This window comes from Lynx rufus, unplaced genomic scaffold (genome assembly GCF_022079265.1).
Source record: "Lynx rufus isolate CCGP_SWC_20201006 ecotype Redwood Valley unplaced genomic scaffold, mLynRuf1.p SCAF_2, whole genome shotgun sequence".
Taxonomy (NCBI): Eukaryota; Metazoa; Chordata; class Mammalia; order Carnivora; family Felidae; genus Lynx; species Lynx rufus.
Window position 1 is genome coordinate 13,903,610 of NW_025814834.1, and position 18,176 is coordinate 13,921,785.

General features: G+C 38.0%; 1 protein-coding gene across 2 annotated transcripts in view; it reads left to right on the forward strand.

Moving 5' to 3' along the window:
- Window positions 1–18,176, forward strand: part of CUL3 (cullin 3) — a 94,926-nt gene that overhangs the window by 25,515 nt on the left and 51,235 nt on the right. Inside the window, exons 1-3 of one of the 2 annotated variants that reach the window (XM_047085987.1) lie at window positions 5,810–6,408; window positions 8,412–8,516; window positions 16,157–16,270. In XM_047085987.1, coding sequence (XP_046941943.1) covers window positions 6,280–6,408; window positions 8,412–8,516; window positions 16,157–16,270 — 348 coding nt within the window. In that variant the 5' untranslated portion in view covers window positions 5,810–6,279. Of the gene's footprint in view, window positions 1–5,809; window positions 6,409–8,411; window positions 8,517–16,156; window positions 16,271–18,176 lie in introns of those variants that run through there. The other variant, XM_047085986.1, reaches the window with a different exon arrangement.

Here is an 18,176-nt window from a genome sequence, read left to right on the forward strand (position 1 = left end):
TATCTTTGGTAAAGCAGAGTGGCATAAGTAAACTATCAGAGCACATGAATGGAGGAACTTCTTTGAGATGAAAGTAACTGATTATTGGCTTTAGAAGTAATTTCTCAAAATTGAAGCCGACATAGAAAAGCTAAATGCTTTTCTCTTACTTGGTTAGTATATTCTTCCTAGGTCTAGAAGAATGGTCCCTTTGAGGAAACTGAGATCCAAAGGAATTCAGTAGATTTCTCTAGACCACAAAGCAAAACTTAGGGTGTGATATGGCTCTTGTGCCTTGCCATAAGAAAAAACTCTGGTCTTATTTTAGAAAATATGAAAACATTTCAGAATTCACAGGGATTGGCTTTTCTTTAACATTTATTTCTAAATAAAATAACTTTAAATTCATGGTTATACTAGAGAAAAAAAGTTCTACTTTCTAATTTTAAGGATTTTTAAATTGTAGATCATTTTGTTAAAGCCTCAAAAATATCCACATAAGGTTTATCAGTACAGAATTCAGCATTCAAAACTGTATGTTATTTGCTACCTCTGACTTAGGTGTAAAAAATTAGTTGGGATGCATTTGATCCCTGCACACATGGAACAGATTAACAAGTAAACAAATGTTTAGTTATAAAACATAGTGAAGAAAATGGGCTGTGGCGATAAAGAAGAGGGTAAACTATGTAGGCCAAGAAGGGGGTCTCTGAGTAAGTAATACTTGTAACGATGTTTAGACTGGGACTTGAAGAGTGAGAAGGTGCTCATGACAAAAGTGGGTTGAAGAGCATTCCAGGCAAAGGGGATGGCTGTAGAATATTTTTTCTTTATAGGACCAGATAGTCAATATTTTCAACTTCCTGAGCCGTATGTTCTCTGTCGGCAGTCCCTCAGCCCTCTCCTGTTGTAACACCGGAGGAGCAGTAGACCATATGTAATGAATGGATGTGGCAGTTTTCCAGTACAACTTTATTTTAGAAAGACAGCAGGCCATCCTTTGCCAATCCCTGGAATAGAGAAATTGAAAACAAAGCCTGTTGTGAATGGGGAATTAAGTGTTGGCAGTGGGGAAGAATGGGACAAGATGAGGTTTGGAGAGAGGCATTGAAACCATGGTGTAAAGGTTTCATACTTAATTATATGTGCATTAGGAAGTCCTTCAAGAATTTTAAGCAAGACAGAGACGTGATCTGATGCAGATTTTTAAAATACTACTCTGGTTGCTATGTGGTGACTAAATCAGAGGGCCCAAGAGTTGAAGTGAGCAGAGCAGGAAGGAGTAATCTAGTAATTCAGGTGAGCGATAGTGGTGATTTACACGAGTGTAGTGACATTGGGGATAGAGACATTTCAGATTCAGGATACTTTGAATATAGAAAGATTGTTACCTCCGAAAAGATTGTGTAGGGAATGAGGAGGAGGAATCCAAGATGACTTCTAGGTTTTTGGTTCTTGAACAGCAAGGTGTTTCTATTTTTTTCAACATAGGTTTGGGGTAGAAAAAGGAGTTTCCATTTGAATATATTAATCTTAAGATGCCAGTGAAATTGGATACGCAAGTCTAGTTCTCTGAGAAATTTTGACTGGAAATGTAAATTTGGGAATTGTGAGCATGTAGATGCTACATAAAGCTTTGGAAGTAGATAAATTCACACAGAAGAAAACGAATGGGGACTTCAGATTTAACCCTGAGGAATTTATTTATTTATTTATTTATTTTCAACGTTTATTTATTTTTGGGACAGCGAGAGACAGAGCATGAACGGGGGAGGGGCAGAGAGAGAGGGAGACACAGAATCGGAAACAGGCTCCAGGCTCTGAGCCATCAGCCCAGAGCCTGACGCGGGGCTCGAACTCACGGACCGCGAGATCGTGACCTGGCTGAAGTCGGACGCTTAACCGACTGCGCCACCCAGGCGCCCCAACCCTGAGGAATTTAAATGTTTCATGTAGATTTAAGGATTGCAATGGAAACTGAAAAATAGCCAGGTACTTTAAGACTCAGCTCTCACCTTAAGTTATAAAATCATTTAATGTCAACATTTATTTAGCAGTTTTGGTTTTCATAATCATTTTGTCTGTGTGTATATATGTGTGCGTGTGTGTGTGTGTGTGTGTGTGTGTGTGTAATGGCTAAAGACTATTTTTTTTAATTAATTTACTTTTTTTTAACATTTATTCATTATTGAGAGATAGAAACTGAGCATGAGCAGGGGAGGGGCAGAGAGAGGGGGAGACACAGAATCCGAAGCAGGCTCCAGGCTCTGAGCCGTCAGCACAGAGCCCGATGCGGGGCTCGAACTCACAAACCGTGAGATCATGACCTGAGCTGAAGTCAGATGCCCAACTGACTGAGCCACCCAGGCGCCCCTAAAGACTACTTTAAATTTCAGTGTAGTGCCAGTCAGTTCTGTTACTTGTGGGCAGGGTTAGGTAAGGTTAGAACCATCCTGTTTTTAATTTTTTTTCCCCTCCTTCAGCTTTATTGCGGTGTAGTTGACAAAATTGTTAAGATATTAATGTGTTTGGGTTTTTTTGGAGTCATCTTTTAGAAGATTGCTGTTTGGGATTTAAACTTGACAGAAAGCCTTTAATTTAAGCTCATAGTAAAGTAACTGAGGACTTCTTTTTCTTCTTTATCCACTACTGAACACTCCATATTTAATAATAAATAACCTAGAAGTAGCTGCAGTGGAAAAAGTACTGGGTAGAAAGAAGGGAGAACTGGGCTTTAGGCCTAATTCTACCACTAACAGTCTTGAACAAATTACTAGACGTTCTCCTGGATTTCAGGTTATTAATTTATAAAATGAGATTGGGATTGTTTTTGTTAATCTCCATGAGCTTTAAAATTGTATAATGGCTTGTGTGTCTTGATAATTTTGGTTTATTAAGACTTAGGAAGATTATAGTTTTAAAGTTTACCATTGTTCTTTCCTGTGCCATAATAAGTATTTAGAATAAAAACATTTTCTTTTTCAAAAATATTTATTTATATTTGGGAAGGAGAGAGAAAAGTCCCAAGCAGGATCCGCACTGTCAGCGCAGAGCCCAACATGGGGCTCGAACTCATAAACCGTGAGATCGTGACCTGAGCCAAAATCAAGAGTTGGACACTTAACCAGCTGAGCCACCCGGGTGCCCCTCCCTCCTTTTTAAAATGTTTATTTATTTTTGAGAGAGAAAAACATTTTTTTTTTTTTAATTTTTTTTTTCAACGTTTATTTATTTTTGGGACAGAGAGAGACAGAGCATGAACGGGGGAGGGGCAGAGAGAGAGGGAGACACAGAATCGGAAACAGGCTCCAGGCTCTGAGCCATCAGCCCAGAGCCCGACGCGGGGCTCGAACTCACGGACCGCGAGATCGTGACCTGGCTGAAGTCGGACGCTTAACCGACTGCGCCACCCAGGCACCCCGAGAAAAACATTTTTAATTGTTTCTTAAAATCGGGAGAAACTCTTATTTTAATGTGGCAAAAATTTTATTCTAATTTCGTGATGCTTAATAGTTTCTTAATTTAGCCTTATGCTTAATTTCCCCTCTTTCTCTCAAATTATTAACTCTGTAGTAAGAATTGAGTAATGTGGGAGCCTCATAAATGAGCTAATTCTTGTGCTTTGAAAGTTTGAACAAAAAAGATATTGACTTTTTAGCTCTACTAGAAACAACTTCTTACTGCTAAAAAGAACATTTATTTAAAGTCTTTCTGTGAGCACTGGGTGTTATATGTAAGTTAGGAGTCACTAAATACTCCTGAAACGAATATTACACTCTATGTTAACTAACTGGAATTTAAATTTAAAAAAGAAAAGAAAAAGAAAAAAGAGAAAAAAGAATTCATCCTGTAGATATATTTAAATATGTATATAAAGAGTATGCTACTGTTTATTGTAGTATTGTATTTAAATGCCAAAAAGGCTGAAAACTCTCTAAATGTTAACTAATAGACTGTTCAATAAATGGAATTATATCCACACAATGAAAAAAAAATCCATCCATATAACCTGTGTTTTTCAAATAATATCTTACTTCGGAAGGAAGGCAGATTAGTCAGATTAGAGGTTCCTCCCGCTCACTTTTCATTCATTTAGAAAACTACTAAGGACCTATCATGTGCCAGGCACTCCTCTAATAAGCATTTACGTTATATCAAAGGTCCTTGCCCTTGCCTTTGGGGAACTTAAGTTTTGGACTTAAGCACTTGAAAAACTGAAGCTTTGAAGAATAGTTTGAATTTTTAAATGGCTTTCTTGTTTGAGGTTTTTTTGTTTTGTTTGTATGTTTGGTAAATTGAAAAGTCTTTCTGTAAAGTAACACAGTACTGTTTATTTTTTGTATGTAGGGTTTCCTTTGCTGAAAATGGTATCTCTGGGTAAACTATTCTTTCAATATATTGATTTTTCTTCCCATTTTTAAAGAGAAAATGAGAAGAGCCAGAATTTTAAATACTGTGTATTCACCAGTAAATTAAATTGTTTCTGTGAGGGTACTAATTGCATGTGAAAATGAAGTTGGTATTTCCCGGTAAGCTCTGGACTATTTTATAAGTCAGTTATTTAAACAGACTTGACTTTTTATAAGAAAGCTTTTTAGTGCTTTTCTTTCTAGGCAAATGTGGATGAATGTAGGTTGTTTTTTTTTAAATGGCATTTATGTTCAAAATATAAATACAATGATTGCAGTGAATTACAAGAGGACATTGATAGAAACACTTGGGAATAAGATTTTCCTTAGCAAAGACATTTCATTTCAGAGGCCCACAGATACTGAGTCTCTTGTGTTTCAACTGCCAAAAAAATAATTAAGACACTAGGCCTGTCAGCAAGACTCTCCCAATTTTAGTGGAGGTAATCAGATTTGAAGGAGAATTATTTTGCCTGAAGAATTCAGGGCAGAGTAGAAAGAGGAGGTCATTTTCGACAAGCCTTAAATAATTATTAAAGATTCGTCGTGTGAACAAAGGCGATAGTCCAGAAAATGCTGTGAGTTAAAAAAGGCAGGTAGGTACGATGAGCACAGTCAGGTATGGTCAGTGTAGATGGAATATAAAAGGTGTCTGATGGCATTTTTTGGGAATGAGAGTGTTAAAGTTAGTTGGACTCGTTTTTGAAAAACATGGTAGGGGACTTGGGTTTTATCCTGTGGGTGGTGGGAACCATTGGTTTTAACCTTCTAAAAGAGACTGACCAGAGTGGAGATGGAGTGAAAGATTTAGTAGGCATTCCTTCTTCAGTGCTTCATTGCTGGGCATCTTTCATTCACCTGCCATCTTGTCTTGTCCTTTTTTTCTAACTGAAAAGTTGTTGAAAGAAACAATCCATTTCATTGAATATTGCTTGGGGTGATGATGAGGAAGAAGGCTCTGAGCTAGAGGTACAAACCCTTAATGAATATGTTTTGGAAGGGTGGCTTGAATAGGAATAGAGTAATCCCCAAAGAGGAAGAGATTACTGGGGATAGCGTAGGGAACAGAGACCATTAGAGAGTCAGGAAGATAGCAACCATGGGATATGAGGGGAATAGGAACTTGAGTAGCTACTACTTTGAAAGGACTGGCAGAGGGGCGCCTGGGTGGCGCAGTCGGTTAAGCGTCCGACTTCAGCCAGGTCACGATCTCGCGGTCCGCGAGTTCGAGCCCCGCGTCGGGCTCTGGGCTGATGGCTCAGAGCCTGGAGCCTGTTTCCGATTCTGTGTCTCCCTCTCTCTCTGCCCCTCCCCCGTTCATGCTCTGTCTCTCTCTGTCCCAAAAATAAATAAACGTTGAAAAAAAAAATTAAAAAAAAAAAAAAAAAAGAAAGGACTGGCAGAGAAATGATGTTGGGGGAGCGCCAGGCTTAAAGCTTGGCCTAAGTTATTTGGTAAATTCACCCATGTGTTACATATCAGCTATTCCCGCTTAAATTGTTAAGTAGCCTGTAAGCACTGTGAGGGCAGGTACCTACCTTTTCTGCTTTCTTGTCTTGTTGTAATGTCTAGTGATTTTTTTTTTAATTATAAAATAAGCAGATGAGTCAAGGGTAAGACCTGTTTTATTCATCTTCGTGTCTCCTTCTCCTTCATATAGTTGGCACTCAGTAATTGTCGATTGAAATGAATCCCTAAGAATACTAGCAGTCAAATGGAAACCATGCTTTATATCCACGAACTGCCAAATTCTGTTTTGTCTTCCACATGTGCAGTGATACTTACACCTACCCAAGTTAATTGCTGAATCCAAACCCTGTTTAAGCAGAGTGTATTTCACCATTTAAAAGCACAGTGTAATTTCTGGGTTGTATATCTCTCATTTTTTGAGATGATTCTGCTGGCAGCCAGATCGTGTGATCCTGTGGAACCGTGGACTTTTTTCCTCCACGTTAACTCAAGAAACGAAAAGACTGATTGCCATATTGCCATGCTTTGTATATGTCTTACTACTTATTCTGTGAGTGGCCCTGTTGTTCAAAGTTTATGATAGTGCTATAATGTTTTTTTATGCATATCTTTTGTTTTAACCATTGTGAATGGAATACTCTACAAATGTTAGATAATTCATGTCCTTCTGTGGTACACTTAGGCTCCATTAAGTAAAAAGGTACCAGTTTTCATGGTACTACTTTGTACTCAAAGAGAAATCGGGCTTTTTCTAAGGTGTATTATTTTTTTAAGTTAATAATGTGAATTTACTTTTTAAAAATAAAGCCAAATTTAGACAGTTTGTTACTTAAATATGTAGCAGATATTCTTCATGCATGAAATCAAAAAGTATGTTGTCCTAATTCCCACTCTGTGCCCCTACTTTGAGCCTCTCGTGATTCTCTAGTACTTCCCATCATACTGTACTTTGTATTAAGGTCATATGAATGCTAATGTTAGGCTCCTCTTTTCTCCCTTCCCTGATAGAGACTGTAAAGTGGCTGAATGCATTTTGTATCCCCCATAGTGGCTAGCACCCTGGTTTGTTTGTCGGAAGTAATCATTAAATACTTGAACTGATAGTTCGAAGAAAGATTTTTATGTTACCCTTTTGAGTTAAGAGCTTCGTTTTGACACTTAAAGAGCAAGTGAGGGAATATTGCCACTAGGAATGAGTTTTATGTTAAAATTACAAGTAATGTGCTCTTTGTAAAATGGTTAAACTTTTATTACTAACTACGTATACATTAGTAAAATTACTTATAGAAAAGTCTTCTGATAGCCGTCAAGAAACAAGTTTTCCCTGTAGTCACTATCTTACTGTTTGGTCAGTGATACTGGTATGATTCCTCTGATCAAGACGGCCACCTTTATTCTAAAAGTTAGTGGAAAAAATGAGAAACAACACTGTCTAGGAAATACTGAAAGGTCAGTGATCTTTAGATCATTCAGGAATCTCTTGTCATTAGTCAGTGCTTGGAAAGTTTAAGATCTCTACAAAAGTTAAGATGAATTCTCCCAACCTTGGTAGAAGTTTGCTTTGAAATACAAAATTCTGAGGTGGTTATACGTATTATGAGAGAGAGCAACATCTGTTCACCAGCCATATATTGAATACACAAATAATAGGATATTAGCTGCATTACAAGTTCCTCAACCTGTAAAATAAAAGGAAACCTTCCAGTTACAGGGAGAAATAACTGTTTTAGAAGAAAGGAAAGCAAGAATCAAGTGGGAATTTAGGCTTAGGAAATAATTGTATAAAGTATTTAAACATATGTATGTATGTATGTTTTATGTTCCATGCTTTCAAAATCTCAAGCACTTGAAAATGCAGATTCTGATTCAATAGGGCTAACATAGGATCTGAGATTGTGCATTTCTGTCTCTTTTTTAATGTTTATTTATTTTGAGAGAGCAGAGGAGGGGCAGAGAGAGGGGGAGAGAGAGAATCCCAGGCAGGCTCTGTGCTGTCAGTGCGGAGCCTGATGCGGGGCTTGATCTCACGAACCGTGAGATCATGACCTGAGCCGAAACCAAGAGTCGGATACTTAACCGACTGAGCCGCCCAGGCACCCCTGAGATTGTGCATTTCTAATAAGTGCCCAGGTGATGATGATGATGAATCTTGACGATGACAGTGCTCTGTGGACATTTATAGAGTAGCAAGATCAAATATCTGTGCTAATAATATGAATATGTAATGCAAGTAACATTTTGATATTCGCAAATGCTTATATGGCATTTACTGTGGGCTGGGCCTTGTTATAAGCATTATTTGTATATTAACTGATTTTATCCACACAACAGCTCCTTGCAGCAGGTGCTGTTACTGTTCCTCTTTTGTAAAAACTTGATGCACAAAGAAATTAAGTTACTCACGGTCACGTATCTATTAAGTGTTGGATCTGTAATTTGCATCAGGCAGGCATGCTTTCCAGCCTCTGCACTCCGGTGTTGCCACTATTCGCTCTGTGGAACTGTTGCATAAAAATAGCAAAACGTAACACTGTTTTTAATCTTTTAATTCAGGAATTCTCAGGAGAAAGGGAAGAGCTGTGGAGCTTTTTAAAAACTGTCCGATTAAGAGACATGTCTTCTATACTCCATGGTTTGGCTTCTCTGGAGATCACTCCTGTAGGTAGCCACTTTTATTGCAGGTTTATATCACATCACTCTGGTGTGGTTGAAAGGTTTTTGAGATCTTCAAGAATAACTCTTTAATGACATTCCTTGGAAAAATAGGGTTTCCCTAACTGGTAAAATTTGTAAAGTGACAAGCCCTCAAATCATGTGTGCGGGACTCTGAAAAAGTTCAAATGTTGTTAAGTGGGAACTTAAACGCTATTTTGTGATCATGTAAATGTTGCACACTTATGTAAATAGTTCAGTCAGATGAGATAAGCAATATTTGTTTTAGAATTTAGAGCCAGAGAGGTACTTTTTAGCAGGTCCTGTGGCTCTCAGGTTTTTTTTTCTTTTCCAAACAGTGGGAAGCCCCACTTTTAAAATCATACAAAACCAATATAAATCCTATTTGCTCAGTGAAATGGAGCCTGCCCTGCAGTGGTACTAAGACATCTTAGTGGAGCAGGATGTGAATGCCATTGTTCTTGTCAACCCCAGTGATATAACAGGTGAGAGGAGCTCTAGACCAGATAGGTTAAGTAACTTTTTCAAAGTCCTAGTTACTAACTTCCCTGGAAAGTTGTTTTCAAATACTAATTTGATTGTTTTAACTCTTGGGTGACTGTTAAAATCTGACAGATTTCTAGGAGGTTACAGCTTTTAAAGTTAGAGTTTCTCTGTGATATTTTTAGAATGTTCTTTGTGTAATTAGCATGTGCTCCATGACCCATTTTGTGTTTCTAATACACAGTGTGTATTTCAGTGCAAGATAGTGCTAAATACAATTTTCCGTACTTCAGAGATTTGTCTGTATTTGAAATTGTCCTGCATTTTGAGACTTTTAAGAAGGAAGTCATTCATTTTCAGTAGTTCATATCATCGTTAATGATATGGCTCAGTTCTAGTTTCAGCGGACTTCACAGCCAAAATCTTTATAATTAGTGTTAGCTGATGAATTTCTTTGTGTCACCTAAATATTTAATTAGGATTGGCTGGCTTGGATTTTGCCCAGACATTGAAACTTACAGAGGGCGAAAAAATCTTAATTAATGATTTAATTTGTGTGTGTGTGTGTGTGCGTGTGTGTGCCCGCCCCCCTCCCCCACCGGGTACTAGTGCTGTTAGAGGGTGGGGGGAACTGTGAGATCATTAATGTCCTTTGATTCTCCCAACTAGCCAAGAGTTGCTGGCCCAGGGTTGGCCTCCTTGTCAATCCATGAAGGTATTTGGCTAAGAAGACTCAAGGCAAAGACTGGGAGTTTAGAGGTCTTGCTCATGCCTGCTGGCCTCTCCTGTCATCCTCCTTTCCATCCTTCTCTTCCTTTTGCCAGTAATTTGATTGATTTGAGAATGTGTTTCCTGCAACTTGGACATTAATTTATCAGTGAACAGATTTTATCACAATGTTGAAAAATAAACATTTTCTTTTGACTTAGTAATTCCACTTTAATCTTTGCTAAGGATATAATTAAAAGGACAGGAAAAGCTATGTTCACAGAAATGAAGAATGTAGTATGCCAACATGAATTATTCCAGAGTCATTCATAGGTTTACACTCTCAAAATAATAATTCTTCCATTGTTTGGCATTCAAGTTGGTTGTTTTTTTTTTTTTTTTAAGAGATGATTTTTTATTTTTATTTTAGAGAGAGCATGCTAGTGGGGGAGAGGGGCAGAGGGAGAGAGAGAATCCTAAGCAGGCCCCATGCTCAGCACAGAGCCCAACATTGGGCTCGATACCATGACCCTGGGCTGAAATCAAGAGTCAGATACTCAACTGACTGAGCCACCCAGGCATCTCTCAAGTTAGTTTTAAAAATAAGCATTGTGGCATCATAGCTTATGTTTATGATATATAATAATAAAATGGTCTAACTTGAGAATCATAATTGTTGCAAGTTCTTAAAAAGCCAATATCAATAAAAGTAGCCTTTTATTTTTATGTACAGTTTTATGAATTTTAGCCCATGTATAGATTCATGTAAATGCTGTCATGATCAGTACAGAACATTTCTTCACCCCAAACACTCCTATTCATTTATAATCACATCGTCCTCCCACCCCAGTACCTGGCAACCACTGATCTGTTTCGTCACTATAGTTTTGTTTTCTCAAGAATATCACGTAAATGGAACAACACAGTCTATAACCTTTTGAGACCAATGTCTTTCATTCAACATAATTATTTTGAGATTGAACCAAGGTGTTGTATGTATCAGTAGTTTGTTCCTTTTCATTGCTGAATGGTATATCCTATTGTATGAATGTACCACAGTTTACATATCCATTTACGTGTTGTATGTAGTGTTTTATGATTATGAAGAGAGCTGTTGTAAACATGCACATATAGATTTTGGGTGAAGAGAAGTTTTCATTTCTCAAGAATAAATATCTAGGAGTGGGATTGCTGAGTCATATGGCAAGTGAATATTTAACTTCATAAGATACTGCCAAACTGTTTTCCTGTCAGGCTGTACCATTTTGTATTCCCGCTAGCAATGTATATAAGAAGAGTTCTAGTTGCTTGGCATCTTTGCAAATACTTGGTATTGTTAATATATTTTGCTTTAGCCATTATCGTAATGGGTGTGTAGTGGTGTCTCATGTTTAAAAGTTTCATTTCCTTAATGGCCAGTGTTGTCGGACATCTCTTTTCACGTGCAAAATTGCTTTATATAACGTCTTTGGTGAAGTGTCTATTCAGGTCTTTCGCCCATTTCTTAATTGTTTGCCTTCTTTACAGAGTTGTGAGAGTTCTTCTCTCCCTGTGTATCTCTATATAGAGAGAGATGTGAGAGATTTATTCTGGATACAAATTATTTGGTATTTTCTCCCATTCTGTAGCTTGTTTCCTGTTTAAACAGTCTTCAGAACAGAAGTTTTTAATTTTGATGAAGTTCAGTTTATTATTATTTTTTTAAATCAGTTTTAGGTTCATAGCAGAATTAAGGAGAAGGTGCAGACATTTTGTATATTTCCCACTGTCTCCCCCACTATCAGCATCCCATACCAGAGTGGTACATTCGTTATAATGATTAACCCACAGTGACTTATCATTATCACCCGGGTTCCATATTTTATATTAGAGGTCACTCTTGGTGTTGTACATTCTGTGGATTTTAGTGAATGTATAATGAAATGTATCCACTATTGTAGTGCCATACGGAATAGTTTCACTCTCCTAAAAATCCTCTGTGCTCTGCCTGTTCATCTCTCCCTCCACCCTAATGCCCACTGATCTTTCTATTGTCTCCTTAGTTTTGCCTTTTCCAGAATGTCATGTAGTTGGAATGATATCGTTAGATAGCCTTTTCAGATTGTGTTCTTGCACTTGATAATATGCATTTAAGGTGCCTCCATCTCTTTTCATGGCTTTAACACCCCATTTCTTTTTAGTACTGAAGAATATTCTATTGTTTGGATGCACCACAGTTTATTGTTTCACCTACTGAAGGACATTTTGATGGCTTCCAAGTTTTGGACTTTATGAATAAAGCTACTGTAAACATCTGAACGTGGGATTTTGTGTGGACATAAATTGTTAACTCCTTTGGTACTTCTACCAAGGAGCATCATGGCTGGATCGTATGGTTGGAGTACATGTAATTTTGTAAGAAATTGCCAGACTGTGTATCATTTTGCATTCCCACCAGTAATGAGTAGAAGAGCTTGTTCACTACATCCACCTCAGCATTTAGTGTAGTCAGTGTTTTGGATTTTGGCCATTCTAATAGATGCGTAAAGGATGTCCCATTGTTGTTTTAATTTGCAATTTCTTTCTTTTTTTTTTAAGATTTTATTTTTAAGTAATCTCTGGGGCTTGAACACACAACCCCAAGATCAAGAGTCTCACTGTCCACCAACTGAGCCAGCCAGATGGGCCCTCAACTTGCAATTTCTTAATCAGAGATTGAGTATCTCTCAGTATGCCATCTGGTTATCTTTTTGGTGAGGTGGCCAGGTCTTTTGCCAGTATTTTAGATTGGGTTCTCTTGTTGAGTCTTATGAATTCTTTGTATATTTTGTATAATAGTCCTTTGCCAGATAGGCCTTTTGCAGATATTTTCTGCCAGTATGTGTCTTGTCATCTCATTCTCTTCAGCAAAATCTGTTGCTCTTCAAGTGATTCTAATTCTCTGTCAGGTTTGTGATCTGCTGCTCTCGACTGCTGTCTGTATCTTGCTTTTTTGCAAGGCCAAGGGCCATGAATAGCCATCAGGTTTCAACTGCTCATTTTAGCCTTGTCAGCTGGTCCCATCCTACTCTCTGTTTTCATGACTTTGTTACTTGTTTTTCCTTGTCTCACACTTCAAATTCCAGGTCTTCATCTGGACAACCTTCATGTAGCTTTTCTTACGTGCTTACGTTGCACATACCTGAGCTGCAGGTCCACTTTGGACTGGACCATCTCTACGGCAGGCTTCCTTCCTGCTTGCCTTCGCTGGTGCAAAAACCAGTGCAGGGGTGTGTTAGGGAGCGAGACGAACAGTGTTAATTCACACACAAACTGACCCCACTTTTTATTTCAAATTTTCTGTATTCTGTTAATGATTTGTAAATAAGGGTTAAGTCTTTTTTTTCCCCACTTAATGTGTTTTTTGACTTATGTACAAACATACCTTCTTTTAAGAACCCCATTTTAATCTTCATAAAGGTTGAATTTTCATCTCCTTCCTCCTTTTTATGGTATGTATTTGAACAAATACTTGCTCACTCTTCATGTCTCAGAGTAGAAAAACATTTTTCTGAGGCAGCATTAGAAGAAGAATTTTTTTGCTCACAGAGTGATCTGAATAAGAGGAGAATGCAGCAAGTGCATCTAAGGCATTTATTTTATGTCTTCCAGTCACATACCTGTATTTGTGTGTGCGTAGTCATTCAAAAATAAATGTAAGAGTATGTCTGAAAAACAGATCTTCTGGGACACCTCTTAGAACTCCCATGCCCTGTTATAAAAGCTAATTGTGAATGTATTTAATACCGCCGAACTTTACACTTAAAAATTAAGCTGGTAAAGTTTACATCATGTGGAAGTGATGAATCATTTCTGCTTATGTCATTGGCCAAAGCAGATCCATGGCCACATCTCACTTCAACAGTAGACAGACAAATGAAATACAACAAAATTAACTTAATAGCAGATATTTTCTGCTAAGTAAAATTCATTGTCACTGATATGTCAGGATAAGTTTTTGAAGTATGCAAATAAAGCAGTTTTATAATTTATGACACATTGTGCTCATTGATCACATTTTTCATTTTGTTGAAAGGCAGCAAGAAATACGAATATTACTTAAGTACTTGGTATGTTTTATTTTAAAGTGTATATAAGTTAGTGATTTTAGGAAACATCTTTTTTTAAATAACCTTAAAATTTTTAATTGGCAAGTTTTTCTTTCATCTAACAGATATACCAAGCACATTTTTGCATTCCAAAATTAGGGTGACGTTAATACAGTTTAAGTGTAACTTGATTTTATAACAAAGGGTCATACCAAAGTTCATTTAAGTCCTTAAGAATAATTAATTGCTAGATATTCTGATGTTTGGAATACAGACATTTTATTTTTGTCATATAGTACGATTTCTCTGGCATTGTCATGATTTTAATTTAATTGCTACTCAAAATTTAGTGTTTCAGTGAACGAATATGAAGCTTGGTGAAAAATTTTATAAATAGGTGTATTTTCATTTTGTAGTTTCTCTACCGTTAGCTACCTTGGGAATTTGCATCTGACAAGTGGTAGGCTTAATGAGTTGAAATAAATTATACATTACCCACTTTACAAAAATGTATTTATTTAACACAGTACTGTCTACGAACCTACATGAGTGTTTATCACTTTTGATATAGTCCAAATATTGATGGGTGATATGTGTTGAAGTCAAGGAACTTAGTCTTATGAAGAAAAGATTATATATAAAATAAAATTCTAAATTAACGTCGTATAGGCTAGTGGTTTTCATAAGACATGTAGAGTAGAACAGACATACTGTCTCCTCACTAAAACCTCTTAATGACCATTTTTCCTCTAACATAGAAGAAAAGATAGATGCATTTTTCTCAGTTTGAACTTATTTTCTCGTCTGTTGGGAATAGTGTGTTTCGTGTATTTTTTTTCAGTCTTTGGTACTTCCAACCACTTGCTTATACTTGTTTATACTAGTGCTAACACACAATGGCATTTTATTTACTGTTTATAATTCAAGTTGATAGATCTTTGTATATGTCAACACACATATGAAATCATTTCTCACAGACCACCATGACTTCAGATTCTCCCCAACCTAAAAATGTTTAACCACTACTGCAGATGTTTGGGGACAGAACATGTCTGCTGACACTGGAGTTGGGAGTTGAGCTAGACCACAGAGGACTGGTTGGGTGTGAATGATTGAGAGGTTGGCAGTGTGGTCCCAAAGTGTTGTAGGAACATAGAGAACAGGCACACTGGTTCTTCATGATAAAGCTAGAACCAGAGTCTGCATTCCGTTTTCTAGTCCGCAGTCTTCCCATTGGACTGATCACACGGCAGGAAATAGTGGTCCGGAACCTCTTACTAGAGAAGGTGGCAGTATGCTTGTAGACGGTGGGAAGGAATTCTTGACGGCTGAGTTGTCTTAGCAGGATTGCATTAGGACGGCATTTCAGACTCCGGGCAACTTGATGTGCAAAGGCTGATATCCTGAAAAAGCTTACGGTGTTGGAGGTGGATCATGGTGTTCAAGGGCAGGGTGAATGAAGTAAAGGGTCTTACAGATGCCAGGCACTGTGAGGTGTGGGAGGCACACAGAGAAGTCAGAATCCGTGCTGCCGTCGTTCTTAAGTTTTAGTGAGAGCGACGGTAAACGGATAAATATGTGACAGAGTAGGTAGTGACAAGTACTGTGAGGAAAAATTTAGGGTTAAGAGTGGAGATAGAGGCTGTTGTTTGAAATAGGGTGGTCGGGGAAGACCTCTGTGTGGAGGTTAAACTTGAGCAGAAAGAAGTGAGGGCGTGAGCTCTGTGAAGCCTGCAGAAGAAAGGGCAGAGCACGGTTGCTGTGTGCGGCTCCGTTGTAGCTGGAGCACACTGCGTTAATAGTTGATGCTCATTCAGTGTTCAGAGTGCCAAGCACTGTTCTAAGTGTGTTGCTACTATTTCACATATAAGGAAACTGAAGCACAGAGTTGAAATAACTTAACACAAGGTGACACAGCTAGTCAGGGAGCTGGGATTTGAGCCCGGGTAGTTTGACTCCAAAGTCAGCATTCTCAACCATTCTATAAAGATGGGGAAAGGGAGGCGTCGTAGGAAATTTAGTTGGAGCAGTAGCCTGGGGACAGTTATGTGGGGCCCTGTAGTTCCTTACCAGTATTTAGCATTTTATTCTTACTGTGATGTTAAGTTGTTGGAGGGTTGAGAAATGCCCAGGAGGTGGCTTTCTGATTCTGGAGGTCAGGAGATGGGTCTGGACTACACGACACATTTGTTAATTGTCTGTATAGAGGTAATATTAGAGCTTAAAATAATTCCACTGGTCTAATATGTGTTTCTTTGATTGAAAATTGGAGATTTCCACTTTGTTTTATTGAACAGATATGTACATGTATACGTACAAGAGCGTGTAGGCGTGTCAACAAACTGTAATGAACTCTTCTGTCAATAGGTGCGAGAAGATGTACTAAATTCATTGAATAACAACTTTCTTCAAACGCTAAATCAAGCTTGGAATGATCATCAAACAGCTATGGTGATGATTAGAGACATACTAATGTATATGGTAAGTAGAGCTTTTTTGTTTTTCCTTTAGAAGTTAGCCATTTCAAAACACGGTGTCTTTCACATTTAGTTGGATGCTACAGGTCAGTGTGGAATGTGTTGTTGTTTTAAATAAACCATATTTCCTTTGCAAGGACCTACCTTAGCTTGTGTGAACTAAAATCTTACTTGTTTATATTTAATGATTAGAATGGAAAACTGAAAGAGAAAGATTTAATTTTGTTTTCTCAGTATCTAGCACTTTGTGTTTCAAAATGGAAAATACTGAAAACCTTACTGACATCTCTTTTTGAGTAACTGGTTGAATGCGAGCAGACAGATGAAAGCTGAGTATTCTCTTACAAGTTTTTAAAACTTAATGTCCTTACATCTTCAGTGATGAGGATGTCGTTTTATACAAATATTTTTGTAATAAGTGCACTCTAATAGCTGCTGACTTCATAGTAAATCTTTGCTGTATATATGTTATTCAGATATATATTCCATTTTTTATCTGTTGCGACTGTTTTATGTTTTTATGAGTCAAGAAAAATATCTAGTTCAGCAAGACAATTTGGAAAACATCGACTTGAGCTGTTTAATAACTTTCAAAGAGATTAAACAACCAAGTTTTTTTCTTACCTTGGTGTGTTCATGGTAGGGAGCTGCATTCATCAAGCTTAATTATTGTCACTGCAGCATGATCAAGTCTGATGACTTTTCTTGTTGCTTTAGTGTTTATATTTGGGAATTGGACATAAGATTTTCTTCTCAGGTTTTACTCTGCTTTTCACATTTTTATTTTCAGCTTCTTTAGTTTGATTTTAGCTATAGTGGTGAGAGCATGGCCTAGTTTCTTTCACTTGATAGAGTAAAGCGATGGTTGGAAAGAAGTTCCCACGAGAGCAAACAGCCGTGAAGTGTTTCGTTCTGCGCAGAGTCCAGTCAGGCCTGTGAGCCCTGGTTTCCTGGGGCTCACTGGCAAGACGGGCAGGGAAAGGCCACTTCACTTTTCAGGGCTTTGCTAAAAGGTATAACGTATCATTTAGCCTTTCTGAGCCTCATTTTCCTCTTCAGGATATAGATTCATCTTGTGCTGACAGTTTGAGGTAAATGACATCACCTGTGAAAACATCCATCCTACTGCCTGGGATATAAATGTGAAACAAGTTAGCTTGTACTGCACAGTCTCATTAAGTTCTGGATTTGAGGAGTCTTTAAATTTTAACACAAACACTAAGCTAGAAAACCACTTGTAATTTCATGGTCCATTACTCTATTGATAAAAGAATATTTTAATATTATACACACCTTCCACTCTAACATAATATTATTTTGAAAACTTCTGTTTTCTTTCAGTTCCCTTTTGGGGTAGGGGGGAGCGGGGAGAGGGTTCCCAAGTGAAATCTCAAGCCTGAATCCTGTTATGTGACCATAGTCCAGAAACTAATTAGTTTATTCCTCAGCTTCCTCATTTATGAAACGAGCATACTGTTGTACTCACCGGGTAGAGTAGCCACGAGGCTAGAAGGTGCCATTCATGCATAGCACTTACAGCACCTGGACCGTAGCGTCATGCGCTCCGTCACAACTTACTAGGATTAGTATATCTTGTCCCTTCTTCTTTCATCAGACCCGTCTGATAGTGCCTCAACCCTGGTTAAACCCAGCAAGCTCCCTTTCCTGGGCCTCTGCTGGAGGAAACCCCACACAGGGTGGATCAGTGCCACTGTCTGTCCTTTGTCACGGACCTCCAGTTGACCCTTCACACTGTCCAGCGGTCGTCTTTTCCTTCCACTTCTCCTCAGACGTTCAGCTCTCCTGCTGGCCTCCTCACTCTTGATAAATAAATAATCTTGCCTTCCACTTCCCAGGGGAAAGAGCAAGAAGCATCGGGTAGAACCCGTGTTCGGTTCTTACCGTTCTAC